The 18,443-nt window shown below is 36.6% G+C and overlaps 1 protein-coding gene across 1 annotated transcript in view; it reads right to left on the reverse strand.

Annotated features, from left to right (window-relative positions):
• Positions 1-510: 510 nt before the first annotated feature.
• ATP11C (Phospholipid-transporting ATPase IG) overlaps positions 511-18,443 on the reverse strand; it is a 35,679-nt gene continuing 17,746 nt past the window's right edge. The window contains exons 6-8 of the mRNA XM_051219608.1: positions 15,493-15,766; positions 14,184-14,501; positions 511-1,342 (exon numbers count right to left, since the gene is read on the reverse strand). Coding sequence (XP_051064589.1) covers positions 1,013-1,342; positions 14,184-14,501; positions 15,493-15,766 — 922 coding nt within the window. The 3' untranslated portion in view covers positions 511-1,012. The remainder of the gene's footprint in view (positions 1,343-14,183; positions 14,502-15,492; positions 15,767-18,443) is intronic.

Raw genomic sequence — 18,443 nt, forward strand, 5'->3', positions numbered from 1 at the left:
AATTACGTGGTTCACTTATTTCATGAACTAACGAAGTTGAGTTGTCTTATAATTCTCTGCTCTCGATTTAATAATAATTGATGTTAATATGATCAAATTCTTTTAAACCACAACATCATGACATGCTATTATATTGAGTTGTGACTAAACGTCACTGATGATAATTGACATCTGAATTTCAGTGATCGATTAAGTCAATCTTGAAACAACTTTAGTGACCATTGATCAGGAGACATTTTATCATTATACATCCATGAAATTGGAGTTTTATGGTTCAAAAAGACTAAATTATCTCATCGGATATAAATAGAAATGAGACGTATCTCAGTCACACATACATCATTGTGATAAAGAAAACTTTGTAGAGCACATGATTTAAAACAAAAATAAAGTTGTTATCAGTCAGCTATTTTAAGATGGATAAACGTTTCATTCTGAGTTTGTCTTTTTTCTTTTAAAGCCACGTAAACATTATCAGAATCAGCTGACAATAATGATCGTATCAATATGTGACGTTGTCATGAAATTGTTGAAATTCAGTACATCATAACACAATACAAACAAAACCATTCATGTTCAAGTAATGCATGCAATATATTTTGTACACTTATTATGTATGGGTAAATGTTAACCGTCTTAGAAACACACGAACACTTTGTGTAATATATCAAAGGTACAACGATGATTCATCAAATTAATCACATTGTACACAACAGGTTTTAATAATAATCAAGGCAAGTAACAAATAATTTGTCTATCAAAGTTTGCTTACTCATGAGTAGGCAAATAGTTTAACCGAAATTTATATTACAATGTACCTTTGTATTATTGCACTTGATGAAGAAATGAAAGTATATTTATAGTATTTAGTTACAAAATGAAATAGAAAAACGTAAATGAAGATTATGAATCTTTTCTTTAAATGTAACAGTTTGAATTTTTTACAAAAATTCACAAGATAAACTAATTATTCTTTGTATCCAAGGGATACACATAGTAACAATAACATGTCTTATGACTGGTAACTATGATTTATTTGTTCTTTAAAAGTGTTTATATCATTTTCATTTTTCTGAAGGATTGATTCATTTTCTTCTGTTTGACCAAAAACGAATGCTTTCAACCAAACTAATGGATTATTCAAATAAGATTTACGCTTATTTTTTTTAGGTAAATTTTTCAATTCAATACGTATAGTCCACCATGTATCTGAGGCTAAACGCCAAATTAATCCTGGAATATTGGCTATAAAAACAGTTAATGGGAATGCAAACCAAAATGCAGGACTTCGACATAATTGAGCATATCTTTGATATTCATTACTTGTAGAAGGAACAAATGTCTGTGTAATTAGGACAGGATAAAGGTTTACAAAACATACGTTAGTTTAAAGTGGAAATGTAGTTAGAATATAGGTATTCTGTTCGTAAAGCACTGTATATTTTCGTTTGTTTTTAATTAATTGGGGCTAAATGGAATTGAAGAAAAACCTTCAGGATACTCTAGATGTAGATCCTATACAGAAGCCTTAATGAGCTATTTGAACAATGTTATGTAATGAACAAATCGGTGGTCATTAAGACTAAATCCTAGCTAAAGTGTCGCAGTATAGACTTTTTATTCTGACTGCTCATATCACTATAAAATAAGGAAATCCACTTACTTAAAGTCACTGATTATAAAGAATGGTAAATTACTTATTTACTTACTTACGCCGGTTATCCCCAATGGAGCATAGGCTGCCGACAACCATTCTCCAACCCACTCTGTCCTCAGCCTTCTTTTCTAGTTCCATCCAATTCTTGTTCATTCTTCTCATATCTGTCTACATTTCTCGGTGTAATGTGTTCTTTGGTCTTCCTTTTCTTCTTTGACCTTGAGGATTCCATGAGAGGGCTTGTCCTGTGACGCAGTTAAGTGTTTTCCTTAATGTGTGTTCTATCCACTTCCAGTGCTTCTTCCTGATTTCTTCCTCCACTGGGATCTGGTTTGTTCTCTCCCACAGTACGTTGTTGCTGATAATATCTGGCCAACGGATCCGAATTATTTTGCGTAGACAACTGTTAATAAACACCTGTATCTTCTGGATGATGGCTTTCGTAGTTGTCCAGGTTTCCGTCCCATACACTAGAACTGTCTTGACATTTGTATTGAAAATCCTAACCTTGGTGTTGGTTGACAGTTGTTTTGAGTTCCAGATGTTCCTCAGTTGTAAATATGCTGCTCTTGCTTTGCCGATCTGTGCTTTCACATCTGCATCAGTTCCACTATGTTCATCAATGATGCTGCCCAAATATGTAAAGGTTTTTACATCTTCCAAATCTTCTCCGTCAAGTGTGGTCGATTGGTGCATGCTGTATTGTATCGGAGAATTTTGCTTTTCCCTTTGTGTGTGTTGAGACCTACTACTGCTTAGGCTGCTGCCACACTGGTCGTCTTCTCTTGCATTTGTTGTTGGGTGTTCGATAGAATAGTCAGATCATCAGCAAAGTCTAGATCGTCCAGCTACATTCTAGCTGTCCATTGTATCCCATGCTTCGACTCAGATGTTGACGTCTTCATGATCCATCCGGTCGATTACCAGGAGAAAAAGAAATTATAGTAAAGAATATCCATGAAACAATGGGCAGTTCAAAAGGTTTCTTGGTCTTGTGACGCTTCTTATGTCATTTCAGAACTTAAATAATAATATTTAGAATGTTATATCCGATATACATATATATATAACAGTATTTTTGATATCTAATCTAATTATAAAGCAGATATTCTAGAGCAAGTTTAACTAGTAAGGACTGAAATGATGGAATATGTTTCTAATTTGTCTTATGAATTCATTTTAAGAAATCTCAATCTATCTTCTTTGTTCTAACATACATTAAGAAGTGTTCCAATATGAGCTAAACGATGAATTTACTCTGAATATATCATAGATTATTCTCCGCATCTAGATGAGATCAACACTGTAATATCAATTCCAATGATAAAACAAATAGATCCCTTGTTCTTTTATACTTCCAATGGTTGTTGTGATAAGGTCTCATTAGAATAGTAGAAATTCCTATTTTATATTATAGAAACGTTTATATACAATTAATTGATCACTGAGTGATGATCAATGTCGTGTATATCAAGTCCTTCCTAGTGTAGATCGAATCCTATCGACCAACATGCAATATGGTCATCGGTCTAGGTGACTCGACCTTGGATGCTCTATGTTGAGATAAGATGGTTGTTGAAAGTAATCGACAAGAAACCTTAGTTGATAGAATTTGACTACCTCTAACGACCATCTTTTCTAAAGAAACTTTTGTTTAAGGTAAAACTTAAGATTCACTTTCATGATGAAAATGATTACCATATAAGTATTCTATTTAAACTAGAAAACGACAATGACAAGCGATTCCATTACTATAAGAGACAAAGTTACATATTTCTAAAGAAATATCTTATATATATTTGAGAGATATCATTTCTTTCAGGAGGTTTCACTAGGTCTATAACATGTTGTTCATTGAAATAGTACAACTAACTGATTATCTATAAAAGGATCAAGGAAGTTGAACATTTAGAGGCCCGTGGATCTGACTCCAATTAGATCGTATGAATGTTTGTTATCACCTATCCTCGTATATAATCATCGACTTAAATCGCGTTAGTCAATAACGGAATTTAGATAAGTCAATTAACGAGAATGGCCTTTGAATACATATATTTTGTATGTAAAGTGAATGTAATAGAACATAGCCAACTCCTCTGATTGTAGTCAGCTGCACGAGCCTCTAAAAACTGAACCCGATGTTTATTACTCAAATAGTTGTTATTATTGTTTCATCAAGTTAACCGAATGATAACTAACTTAGGATCTTATGATTCATATTTTTGATCTCACTTAAATAATAATATAATGACATTAGTCATTTACAATCAATTGTGTTAAACCTCTCACTCTTAACATAACTGAATCAATACAATAAGCATTGTTTGCTTGCTAAAACTTCAGGATCTCCATCTTCATAGGGACTGATTGGTCAGTACTGATAAACGTACTGCTTGTTTATTCGTTAGTGTTGATTGAATTTAATCGATTGAGTTGTATTGCAATCCCTAGTACAAGAGATTTGAGATCATTTGTGCTTAGAACTTAGGTGGTGAGAGATGATCATTAGAAAATCATGTACCAAGATTTTTGTGATAGTCACCACTCTACAGTGGCAAGATTTACCTACATACAATGTTGAAGGAAATAATCCCCACTACAGGGATTCCAGCTTGTTACAGCATAGTTTAAAGTCTAAGGTTCTAATAGCTTGACGGTAACATCTAGAACTGTGATAGGAATTCGAAACACACAGAAAAACTCTGTCTTCAAGCGAATCTCCAATGAATACACGATTGCAATCTATCTGAGAGATTTTGCAGAGATTAATATAATCCATATGTAAAAATTAAGCTAGTCTTTCTAAAGTATCATTCAATTGTAATAACATTCAATGAAATTATGTCAAATAAACCTAAAATAATCTTAATTATAGTTAAATGATTATCTAAAATTATAACATAATCGGATTAGAAACAACAATGAACCTGAGATTTAGGTACATCTAGCTGATGAGTCTCATATAGGACGAAACATGCATCAAATTGGATTTCATTACTACTCACTATTCATCTTTGATTACAATGTTTGTGAATTAAGACAATATCGAGGCAATACGCCCTGTATGCAGATATACTAATAACAGACTGTTCACTTGCAGTTTTAAACATCAATGGGAAGATTCAAGTAAAGCAATACCAAGTGAATTTAAACTTCACACCATCACATAAGCAGGTAGCTATCAAGAATCAGTAACTTAGTGGATAACACGATAGCGTTTGAAGCGAACGGTACTGTGTTCAAATCTCAAAAGTGAACATCAACTCTGAGGTGTAGGTACATCTAGTTGACGAGTCCCAAATAAGACGAAATGTGCGTCAAACTAGATTACACATCTATCCACTATCTATCTTTGCTTATAACAGTGAACCGCTTAGTAAACTATTAACTGACTGTAAATTCTCACACTCCAACTAAATCACAATTCATTTCAATTACTTATTATTCATCCATAGTTACCATGGCAACAGTCATTCACGTATCTTCACCGTCTGTCTGTAACAAAAAATTTTCTATCTATTTATTTGAAAAATAACCGTTAATTGATTTTAATGCAGGATTTTAGTTAAATCTTTTCAAAAGAGAAAAATCTGTCAATAAAATTATATTATAAAATGTCGGAGCCAATTAGCAACTATTTATTATGTTGAGTGAATTATTGATTATAGTAATGTTAATGTTATGTTCGTTAACTTGAATACTACCACTGATTCGTCTTACTCGGAATGGAACGAAGAATCAAGGATTCAGAGAGTCGATAGGCTATACTGATCCATTGTCCCCGACTCAGCTAACTCGATCCAGAAATCTTGGTAAGATGTAGAAAATGTATTCTACAGACAACCAGAAGATACCAGTCTCATCAAGCACACAAATCAAGCATATTTATACAAAATGTATATAATCGATATTACTTACTTACTTACACCTGTTACTCCTCGTGAAGGAGCATAGGTCGCTCACCAGCATTCTCCATCCAACCCTGTCCTGGGCAATCCTTTCCAGCTCCTTCCAGTTGTAATTCATCCTTTTCATATCTGCTTCTATTATCCGACGTAATGTGTTCTTTGGCCTTCCTCTTTTCCGCTTCCCTTCAGGATTCCAAGTTAGAGCTTGCCTCGTGATGCAGTTTGACGATTTGCGTAATGTATGCCCTATCCATTTCCATCGTCTTTTCCTAATTTCCTCTTCAGCTGGAAGTTGGTTTGTTCTCTCCCACAGAAGGCTATTGCTGATGGTATCCGGCCAATGGATGTTGAGTATCTTGCGTAGACAGCTATTTATAAATACTTGTACTTTCTTGATTGTGGTTGTTGTAGTTCTCCAAGTTTCAGCTCCATACAGTAGAATTGCCTTGACGTTCGTATTGAAGATTTTCACTTTGATATTGGTTGAAAGTTGTTTTGAGTTCCATATGTTCTTCAATTGTAGGAATGCGGCCCTTGCTTTGCCAATCCTCGCCTTTACGTCTGCATCTGAACCTCCATGTCTATCGACGATGCTTCCCAGATATGTGAAGGATTCTACATCTTCCAGAGTTTCGCCATCAAGTGTGATTGGATTGCTGTTCTCCGCTTTGAATTTGAGGACCTTGGTTTTCCCTTTGTGTATGCTGAGGCCTACTGATGCAGAGACTGCTGCTACATTGGCTGTCTTTATCTGAATCTGTTCACGTGTACGTGATAGGAGGGCTAGGTCATCTGCGAAGTCCAGATCGTCTAATTGGTTCTGAGCTGTCCATTGTATTCCGTGTTTTCCTTCAGATGTCGAGGTCTTCATAATCCAGTCGACCACCAGAAGAAAGAGGAAGGGAGAGAGTAAACAGCCTTGTCTGACTCCGGTCCTTACTTGGAATGCATCTGTCAGCTGTCCTCCATGCACTACTTTGCACTGTAGTCCGTCGTATGAGTTCCGGATAATATTGACAATCTTCTCAGGAACTCCGTAGTGTCGAAGAAGTTTCCATAATGTCCTCCTATCTACACTGTCGAATGCCTTTTCATAATCAATGAAGTTGATGTATAGTGACGAGTTCCACTCAACTGATTGTTCGACGATGATCCGTAGTGTTGCAATTTGGTCTGTGCACGACCGATCCTTTCGGAATCCAGCTTGTTGATCTCGAAGTTGGGCATCTACTGCATCCTTCATCCGGTTCAGCAACACCCTGTTGAAGACTTTCCCTGGTATTGACAGTAGTGTAATGCCTCTGTAGTTTTCACATTTGCTCAGATCTCCTTTCTTTGGAATCTTGATGAGGTGTCCTTCTTTCCAGTCCATTGGCACTTGTTCCTCCTCCCAAATCTTTTTGAATAGAGGGTAAAGCATGCTTGTGGTTACTTCGACGTCTGATTTCAGTGCTTCAGCTGGTATGTTGTCGGGTCCTGCTGCTTTCCCGTTCTTGATTTGTCTGACGGCCATTCTAATTTCTTCCATCGTTGGTGGGTTGACATCTATAGGAAGATCTGTGTGTGCTGCTTCGATGTTCGGTGGATTCATTGGAGCCGGCCTATTCAGGAGTTCCTCGAAGTATTCTACCCATCTGTTTCGCTGTTGTTGAATTTCAGTGATTGGCTTGCCTTCTTTGTCTTTGACCGGCCTCTCTGGTTTACTGTATTTCCCTGATAGTTTCTTCGTTGTATCGTAGAGCTGTTTCATATTTCCTTCTCTAGCAGCTTTTTCTGCCGTCGATAATCGATATTGCCATGGTAGTTTTTAAACATTTAATCAATAAGTTCGTCAATCGACTATGTGCGGAGGTGGTGAGACATACCCAAGCATACATCTGTATACAAGCTCCACAAAGATAAATTTACAAAATATGAGTTTGGGGATCTAACGTCCTCAACAGTTAATAGTTGAATTCATGGGTTGATTAAAGCTAGACCACCATGGAAAATCTAGAATTAATGGACGGTTGTTTCGTCCTAGTATGAGACTCTTCAACAGTTTGTGTATACGAGGCATCTTGCAAGGCGAGATCGTGGATGCGGATTGATGAAGAGTTTCATATTAGGACGAAACAATCATCCAGGTTTTCCATGATGGTCTAGCTTCAACGGACTCATGAATTCAACTAATAACATTACTTTAATATCCACAAAAACTCCGCCTGGAGTCCCTCCGGGGGCTACTGCCGGTCCCAAGCCCGGATAAAGGAGGAGGGTTGGGCATGGGGTTAGCGTCCCCATCCCGTAGAAAACTAACTCGCTAAAAAAACGCTAACCAGAAAAAATTATTCAAACCTTTTAAACTTTGCCCTGGGAGTCAGAAGATCTTCATTTAGAAGAATTATGACGCCTCATGATGAAAGCCGAATCCCTTCGGAAGTTACGAGGCCGATGCCCCTTCTGACAACCAGAGCGACCATTTATTTAGGTACATGGAATGTTCGTACAATGTGGGACACCGGAAGAGCCTTCCAAATTGCTGCAGAAATGAGAAGATACAACCTAGAGGTACTTGGGATCAGTGAAACACATTGGACACAAGTTGGACAACAACGAATAACTACAGGAGAGCTCCTGTTATACTCCGGCCATGAAGAAGTAAATGCACCACATACACAAGGAGTTGCATTGATGCTGTCCAAACAAGCGCAAAATGCACTTATAGGATGGGAATCTCATGGACCAAGGATCATCAAAGCGTCGTTTAAAACAAAGAAAGAGGGCATTTCAATGAACATCATCCAATGCTATGCGCCTACCAACGACTACAATGAAGACGCCAAAGATCACTTCTACAATAGGCTGCAGTCAATAGTCGAGAAGTGCCCAACAAAGGACCTGACCATTCTGATGGGAGATTTCAACGCCAAGGTTGGAACGGACAACACTGGATATGAAGACATCATGGGACGACACGGACTGGGAGAAAGAAACGAAAATGGTGAGAGATTTGCAAATCTATGTGCCTTCAATAAGCTGGTCATAGGCGGCACCATATTCCCACATAAACGCATACACAAAACCACATGGACTTCACCGGGTCACTCTACACAAAACCAAATCGACCATATTTGCATCAACAAAACGTTCAGGGGGACTATAGAGGACGTGAGAACCAAGAGAGGAGCTGATATAGCATCAGATCATCACTTACTGTTCGCTAAGATGAAATTGAAACTCAAGAAGCACTGGACAACGGGGCGGACAGTATCACAAAAGTTCAATACGGCCTTTCTCCAGGATACTAGCAAACTCAACAAATTCAAGATAATCCCCAGCAACAAGTTCCAGGCCTTTCATGATCTACTCAATGGAGAAGGAACTACTGTGGAGAGCAACTGGAAGGGGATCAAAGAGGCAATCACTTCAACATGTCATGAGGTCCTGGGTCACAAGAAGCACCATCACAAAGAATGGATCACTGTTGATACACTGGATAAGATTCAAGAAAGAAGGAACAAGAAGGCAGCGATCAATACCAGCCGAACAAGAGCAGAAAAAGCCAAGGCACAAGCTGAATACACGGAAATAAACAAACAAGTGAAGAGGAGCATCAGAACCGACAAACGTAAATATGTGGGAGATTTAGCAACGACGGCGGAAAAGGCTGAAAGAGAAGGAAACATGAGACAACTGTATGACACGACAAAGAAACTGTCTGGAAATCGCCACAAACCAGAACGACCAGTGAAAAGCAAGGAAGGCAAGGTAATCACCAACATTGAAGAACAGCGAAACAGGTGGGTAGAACACTTCAAATAACTCTTGAATCGACCAGCTCCACTGAACCCACCCAACATCGAAGCAGCACCCACGGACCTCCCAATCAATGTCGGCCCACCAACAATTGAAGAAATCAGCATGGCCATCAGACAAATCAAGAGTGGCAAAGCAGCAGGACCGGACAACATCCCAGCAGAGGCACTAAAAGCAGACGTAGCGGCAACTGCACGGATACTCCACATTCTCTTCAATAAGATTTGGGATGAGGAACAAGTACCAACAGACTGGAAAGAAGGACTTCTGGTCAAAATACCGAAGAAAGGCGATCTCAGCAAGTGCGATAACTACAGGGGCATCACTCTTCTCTCAATACCGGGAAAAGTTTTCAACAGGGTATTGTTAAACAGGATGAAGGACTGCGTAGACGCCCAACTTCGTGACCAACAGGCAGGATTCCGTAAGGATAGATCGTGTACAGACCAAATCGCAACTCTACGAATCATTGTGGAACAATCAATTGAATGGAATTCATCACTCTACATAAACTTCATTGACTACGAAAAGGCATTTGATAGCGTGGACAGAACAACACTATGGAAACTTCTTCGACACTACGGCGTGCCTCAGAAGATAGTCAATATCATACAGAACTCATATGATGGATTACAGTGCAAAATCGTGCATGGAGGACAGTTGACAAAGTCGTTCAAAGTGAAGACCGGTGTTAGGCAAGGTTGCTTACTCTCACCCTTTCTGTTTCTCCTGGTGATCGACTGGATGGATCATGAAGACGTCAACATCTGAGGGGAAGCATGGGATACAATGGACATCTAAGATGCAGTTGGATGATCTAGACTTCGCAGACGATCTGGCCCTTCTATCCCAAACGCAACAACAGATGCAGGAGAAGACGAACAGTGTGGCAGCAGCCTCAGCAGCAATAGGTCTCAATATACACAAAGGGAAAAGCAGGATTCTCCGATACAACACAGGATGCACAAATCCAATCACAATTGACGGAGAAGATTTGGAAGATGTAAAAACCTTTACATATTTGGGCAGCATCATTGATGAACATAGTGGAACTGATGCAGATGTGAAAGCACAGATCGGCAAAGCAAGAGCAGCATATTTACAACTGAGGAACATCTGGAACTCAAAGCAACTGTCAACCAACACCAAGCATATACTAACTAAGATATCATGAAAAACAATTTATCAGTGACAGAGTATGATCTTTATCTTTCTGCTTAATAAACCTTTTACATATCTGGTCAGCATCACTGATGAACACGGTGGATCTGATGCATATGTAAAGGCGCGAAATGACATAGAAAGAGTAGCATATCTAAAATTAAAGAAGATATGGAACTCAAAACAACTGTCTGTCAACCAACATCAAAGTTAGAATTTTCAATACAAATGTCAAGACAGTTCTAGTGTATGGGGCGGAAACCTGGACAACTACGAAAGCCATCATCCAGAAGATACAGGTGTTTATTAACAGTTGTCTACGCAAAATAATTCGGATCCGTTGGCCAGATATTATCAGCAACAACGTACTGTGGGAGAGAACAAACCAGATCCCAGTGGAGGAAGAAATCAGGAAGAAGCGCTGGAAGTGGATAGGACACACATTGAGGAAAGCACCCAACTGTGTCACAAGACAAGCCCTCACATGGAATCCTGAAGGTCAAAGGAAAAGAGGAAGACCAAAGAACACATTACGCCGGGAAATGGAGATAGACATGAGAAAAATGAACAAGAATTGGATGGAACTAGAAAAGAAGGCCCAGGATAGAGTGGGTTGGAGAATGCTGGTCAGCGGCCTATGCTCCATTGGGAGTAACAGGCGTAAGTAAGTAAGTAAGTAATATCCTCAAAAACTCTTCTCTGATAATTGAATTATTCAGCTTTATCTTTAAATTGAACGGTGGTAATTGATGCTTCAGTTCGTCAGTATTTGTTTTTGTCAGCAACCGTTTTTGTTTTGTATAACTTCCAAGATCAATTGAGAACATAATTATACACAAAAAGGTTTTCATTCAAATGAATCAATCTTCTAAGGGATAGTAGAAAATGGTATACACACTCAAAGGTGCCTACCGTTTTGTTCCAATGACCATGAACGGCTTACTATGAGGCGGTTATTCTATATTTCAACTGCCTTGGGTCTGTTAGATCTTCATTAAGTTGTATGAATTGTAAGTGTTCTCATACTTAACTAGTCTTTTGATGCAGTAAAATCATTGTATAAAACAATAATTTAACTGTCTCTAATTTGTAGTGTACATGTCAGATTGATTGTTACTTTGTAAATTGATCTGAGATACCAATTACTGTATTAAACCTCCTTATCTTTGTTAATAAGATCCAAAGAACGACGTAATAAGCAGAACTTAACGGTTCTAGATTCGAAAAGTTTCACTTGTTCAAGTTTACATTAAGCTGATTTAACATTCACTTAGGTAGTAAGTAACAACTACGTCAAACTACTCATTAATGAGAAGAAAAGTTATGTAACAAGCACAAACATTACAAAAATTGACGTATGATGACAAAAAACGCTGTTAACCAGAATACTCGATAACATGTAACATGTAGGCGAGTACCCATAGCATATCGTCTTGAATCTTATATAATTCTGTGAGGTCGTTGAGATAAAGCAGGAGATAGTAAGTTTATAACGTCTTAATTACACTTAAACCGGCTAGACTGTAATTTATGGACGAGCCAATCAGAAGCGTTTTAGAGATTTCAAGGTTACGGCGCCAACTTCAGTGCTTAATGCTAACGTATGATCGGTTCACAGGGAATTTTGTACAATACGTGATAATTGAGCAGCTATAACAAATAAAACGGCGGGACTATAATTTGTGGACGAAACAATCAGGTATAAGATAATAGATCTCGGATTTTAACGTGAAAGCCTTTCATCCATTTGGCTAAATAAACTTCTGGGATTATAGTTGATGTCAGTTCGTGATGAAAACCCCATATATAATTCTTAATTAACGCAAATTATGACAATTATTGAGAACTGGATAATAAAAGCACCAGTAACACTGGCTGCAGCCAGGTACTACACTACATACGGATGACTGGAGAGCGTACAGACTCCTACATAGACTTGGTTATTTGTATCGTGTCGTTATCCACTAGTAGCATTTTGTGTACTCAACAATCGGAGTGCACACAAACAGTAGTGAAGCTATATGATCGAGGCTGAAATAGTATTTGAGACTTTATCATGACTCCAGAGGCCGACTATTCTGTAGGCGTATGGATGATTTCCTGTACTGCACGTATTACGATTTTAGATCCTCTGAACGTCTTTCACATTTATTATTACATCACGCACAGATCATCGAAACTATACGCATATGAATTCAGAATGAAAAGCTAAAGCCAAGATGCAAGCAATTCAGCATGCGAGTCGAATGAATAAGATTAAAATGTACATATCTATACATATACATAGGGAAATGAATAAATCATCGAATCAATTAAGCAACTAATAGTAAGGATAGCAGAATGAATATATGCATAAGCAGTAAGCACAATGTTCAAGCATACATATTCATACAAGTGTAACAATAATAAAGGTACAATGATATAAGCTAAGTTGTTGTTATTATACGGATGACTCTATCCGTTAAATAAGTTAACAAATAGGTTTAACCAAATTAAATGTGATGATCAAACTCAATTGTATGTCAGCTGTTATAAAGTCCTTCAATCAGTTTATGTATCAAACTATGTCATTCATATGGTAACTATTTATATCTCTTGATATTATGATCATGTCTGTACGAACTTGTGTACTTGATCACATGTGTTACAGCTGACGTACATATCTCTCTCGCTAGATCGCTGGACGACGCCTTCGCTTTCGTATATGTAGTATATCCTGTAATCTTCTCAATTCATATGACTCTTAATACGCCTCATTATTTCCCTCTATAGTCACTCCTTTACGTTCACTTGCATTGGGAATTGCTGCTTAAAGTTTGTTTTAGTGACTGAGAACTTAATGATCTGAATTGTACAATAATAATAAACTGTAGTCAACGCTTCAAATTGTCTTATGAAATTTATACATCGTTAAGAGTTATGTAATAACAGTGATGAAGACGAATGTTTATACAACGTCGTTGGAACTGTCTCGAAGATAATTCACTCAAAGTGTATTCAATGTTCAATGGGATTAAAACTATAAATATTTTATTCACTTGGTTATTGTTTAACTTGAATCTTCCTATTGATGTTTAACACTGTAATTAATCAGTCTCTTATTGTTATATGTGCATACTGTACGGACTACTTTGATGTTGCCTGAAGTCACAAAATTCATAAGCCAAAATGGATAGTGGTTAGCAATGGAATAAAGAATGAGCATTTCGTCCTAATTGGGACTCGTCAGATGAATGTATCTGCATCTCAGAATTGTTGATGTTCACTCTGGAACTCGAACCCAGTATCATTCGCCTTGAGCACCATCACGTTATCCACGTAGCTACTTACTCCTAATAATCATTTGCTTGTACAATGAGATGAAGTTTAAATTCATTTGGTATTATTTACTTGAATCTTCCCATTGATGTATAATACAATTGGTCAGTCTCTTATTGCCATAGATGCAATTTTTACAGATTGCTTCGATATTCCCTTAAGTCACAGGTAGAGTAACCAAAGTAGGATAGTGGTTAGAAGTGTAATCTAGTTTGACGCATGTTTCGTCCTATTTGGGACTCATCAGCTGAATGTACCTGTCATATCTCAGAGTTGATGTTCACATTGTAGGAATATATTACTAATCAAAATGAAATTAGTAGTGGAATCAACTAACTTACTTGAAAAAGAAATAAAATAACAACATTTAATGTTGTCCCAATATGACACATAATTAACATCATATTAAAATCTCTTGTCCATATTGTTGAACGTAATGTTACAGCAATCCATAAATAAATAAATGATGCATTACCAATCATTGTAAAATCATAAATTCTATATGAATTATTCTTAGTTTCATAGAAAATAGCTTCAGCATATAAATTACCACCAGCTAAGCAAAAGAATGGTATAAAAAATGTTACAACACCATGCCATATACCATCTAGAATCCATAAAAGAATATACCATGCTCTTAAATTTGCTTGATGGGATATCTAATTGAAAATGAGAAAGAATAATGAATAGAAACTGATTAAACTATAACAATATGAATTGTAAATAGATAGAATATTATGTCAACTTGATGCTCTATAGGTTAAGCATGAGACAGATAGATAGTGGTTTGGAATCCTTTGAATGTGATCATGGATGCGAACTGATGAGGAGTCACAAATTAGGACGAAACTACCTTCCAGTGCTTCTAGGTTTTCTATGATGGTCTAACTTTAATCAACTCATGAATTCAACCATTATATTACTGAAATTCAAATAGAATCCCCATCTGATAATAAACATCATATGCTCACTTGTGACTAGCTTCAATAGGTACTTCCTGGAGTTTTAGTGAGAGTCTATGATCAATAGAGTTCAACCAGGTCTGTTGTGAGATACTAACTCACTGAAGACAATGGTGGACGTATGGCTCGATTTCATGAATTCTTTGAATTTAGACATTAACACCGTTGTATACTGGCCAGCTGAATGGTCTACATTTAATCGTTCGCATGTGAGACTAATAGATCCTAAGTTAGAACCCTACAAAGCGGGATCATAGATGCTTACTTCTAAAGAATCCCATTAACACTATCCTATGCCAATTGGTTCAATGATTTGATAATTAAAGATTTGTTTACAAGATTGAAGTTCTTAAGTTCGAATCCCTTTATCTAATAAATTATGATCGCGCAATTTCATGGATTAGTTGATGTTAAACACTAACACTATTGAATACCGACTCAATGGTCCAGTAGGTTAATCGTTCGCGCGTGCGAAACTAATAGCTCCTGAGTTTGAATCTCGTAGAGTGAGATCATGGATACACGTTGCTGAGGAGTCCCACAATAGGACGAAACGGCCATTCAATACTTTCAGGTTTCTAACAATTAGTCTAACATTAATCAGTTCATGATCTTCACAATCTCTATACTTCATAAATGATCTTATGATGTATCTATATGTATAAAAGAAAACGTATCATTTACTTACTTCTTTATATAAATATGGTTTATTCAATAGAATCTTTTCTTGAATATGACGTTCAAACATTCCATAACCTAAACTAACTAAAAATGTCATTGTTAAATTATAACATACAAATAAAATGGTACCAAATAATGGAATATCTGAATAACCATTAAAATAAATTAAACATAATTGATTAGTTACAAATGCTACAGATTTATGATAAAAAAATAACATGGTTATTGTAATACGATAATATGACCAATGTCCATGTAGCAAAAATAATCGTTGAATATGTCTATAAAAAAAAGAAAAAAGAAAAAAGAAAAGAAGGGTAAAGAATAGTGAGAATGAAACAAAATGGGGGGGGGGTAATGGGTATGGTGGTGGGTGGCTTGGTTTCTATCTTTCTATAGATAGTAACGCTTACTGGGATTCATAGATCATGTATATACATTGTCAAAATGGTTCTATGACAAGTACATTCAATACTTTCAAGTGTTCAATAGTAGTCTAATATTGATCTATTCATGATATGAATGGAAACTTAATAATCTCTTAAATAATAATGAGAAGATATAAATTAAACTTCATCTCATTGTACAAGCAGGTGAAGTGAACGATACTCAGTTCGAATCCCAGAGTGAACATCAACTCTGATATATGACAGGTACACTTAGGTGACGAGTCTTAAATAGGACGAAACCGACGTCAAACTGTATTCCACTGTTAACCACTATCCATCTTTGATTATAATGCTTGTGAATTAAAGCACTATTGAGGCAATACACACAATATACACATATACCGATAAGAGACTAATTAATTACAGTGTTAAACACCAATGGGAAGATTCAAGTAAACAATACTAAATGATTTTAAACTTCATCCCATTGTACAAGCAAGTGGCTATTAAAACTCAGTAGCTAAGTAGATAATGCTATGGCACTTGAAGAGAAAGGCATTGCGTTCGAGTCCCAGAGTGAACATCAACAATTCTGAGATACAGATACAGTCAGCTGACAAGTCTTAAATAGAATGAATCTGAGCTTTCACCACATAGCATCATTATTCTTCTAGATAATGATCCTTGAAATCGCAGAGCAGAATTTAAAAGGTGAAAATAAATATTTTTTTCATCTTAGCATCTTTTTAACAAGGTCACTTCTTGTGGCATGACGGTGCTAATCCTATGTTCAAATCTCTATCTTTATCCTTGCATGAGACCTACAATAACCGTAGAAGGGCTCCAGATGGAGTTTTACATAAGATTTACAGAAGTGATTTTATTTGATTAATGCTCTACGCCTATTCTAAATGGTCTCAATAATCTTATAAATAATATACAAGCTTTTTCAGTGTTCCAGTCAAGTTCCAGTTACAATAATTTATTCTGAAGATCGTGATCGTTTTTGTTGGGGGGGGGGGGAACTATCAAATAAAGTTTAACTCTTGATACTAATTTAAAGGTTTTTGCTATTATCTATACTTTTATCGTATAACAATGAGATAATTTTACTGCCAGATTCTTCATATTGTAAGCTTTCAATGGATCTATAAACTATTGTAATACGATCTAGTATTCTTCATGTTGAGGAGATCCAAATTATTCCTCGAAAAGAAGCACAGAGGGGTCCTGAAAACACACAGAAACATTTTAACTAATCAGTATTGAATAGACTTCTCTCAGAAACATGTAGAAAGTGAGATCATGTCCCACATTTTCGACTGGATAACTACATATCCTACTATTATCTTCACTAGGGTTTCAGAATCTTCCAGAATTCCAAGACCATTTTAAATGCTATAAATACCCTCGATTTCCTATAAATGAACTAACGCTGGAGTAAAGTGTTCCTTTCATGTTTTATGCTTTCTCCTTCGCGTTCAAGTTGTCATGTAGATTCAGTCTGGGGTTATTAGAAGAGATTAAGGAAACGACTTAAGCGTCCAGTTGAAAGATTTATCACTTAAATTATTGTTAGTTAATTTTGCACTATTTAGTTTACTCTCTCACTTGTGCAGAGTGTGATTTCATATTCGGAGTGCATAGCAGCTTAAAAATTCCCGTAAAAAATGCTAATGAGTTTTCAGTTTGAGGTTATAGAGACTGTTGAATTTCGTTGACATTATAAACCAATCAAAATTAGACCACCATTGAAGACCTGGGAGCACTAGACGGCCGCTTATTCTAGCATGGGACTCAGTAGTGTGCTTCCACGATCTTGCACACGGTACTCGAGCCCAGGACCTTCGATCTCGGGCGCGAACGCTTAACCTCTAGACCGCTGAACCGGTATCCAAAAGTGTTAATGTCTAATTTCAATCGATCCAGTAGAGTTCAACCATGTTTGTTGTGAGGGAATTATTCATTGAAGACAATGGTAGATGGTCGCACAGTATCGTGGATCGAATTGAATTTACTAGTGTTCCATATTAAGTGCCATATTTCCTTAAATCAACTTAAGTTAATCATACTTCCGACACTTTTCAAAGATACCTCCAAATTATCTCACAGAATGTAGTCTCTTAGTAAAATCTGAGAACCTTACAGTAAATACTTCATTTCAATAACGTTAGTCAATCGTCTCAGACTTTATTGTTCTTTCCTTTCCAAACCAATCATTCTCTTTTCTCCAATCTTCTTAACCTTCTGCCTCCAGATATTTCACTTTCGATTGATGATATATACTACCTATATCTATCAACAACAGTAGCACATCACAATTGTACGAAAATAAACACTATTATTCGTGCAAAAATTTTCATCCATAGTTTATAACTTATGTCAATACAATGTTCAGAGCTGAAACTTGGAAACTTACTACCATAACCATCATCAAAATGTACTTGTACTTATAAACAATTGTCTGTGCAAGATGCACTATGTCTGTTGACCGGATACCATTAGCAACAACCTGCTGTGACAGAATACAAACTAGCATTCAGTTGAAGAGGAAATCAAGAAAATATTT

Source organism: Schistosoma haematobium, chromosome 7 (assembly GCF_000699445.3).
Source record: "Schistosoma haematobium chromosome 7, whole genome shotgun sequence".
In the NCBI taxonomy this organism is placed as follows: domain Eukaryota; kingdom Metazoa; phylum Platyhelminthes; class Trematoda; order Strigeidida; family Schistosomatidae; genus Schistosoma; species Schistosoma haematobium.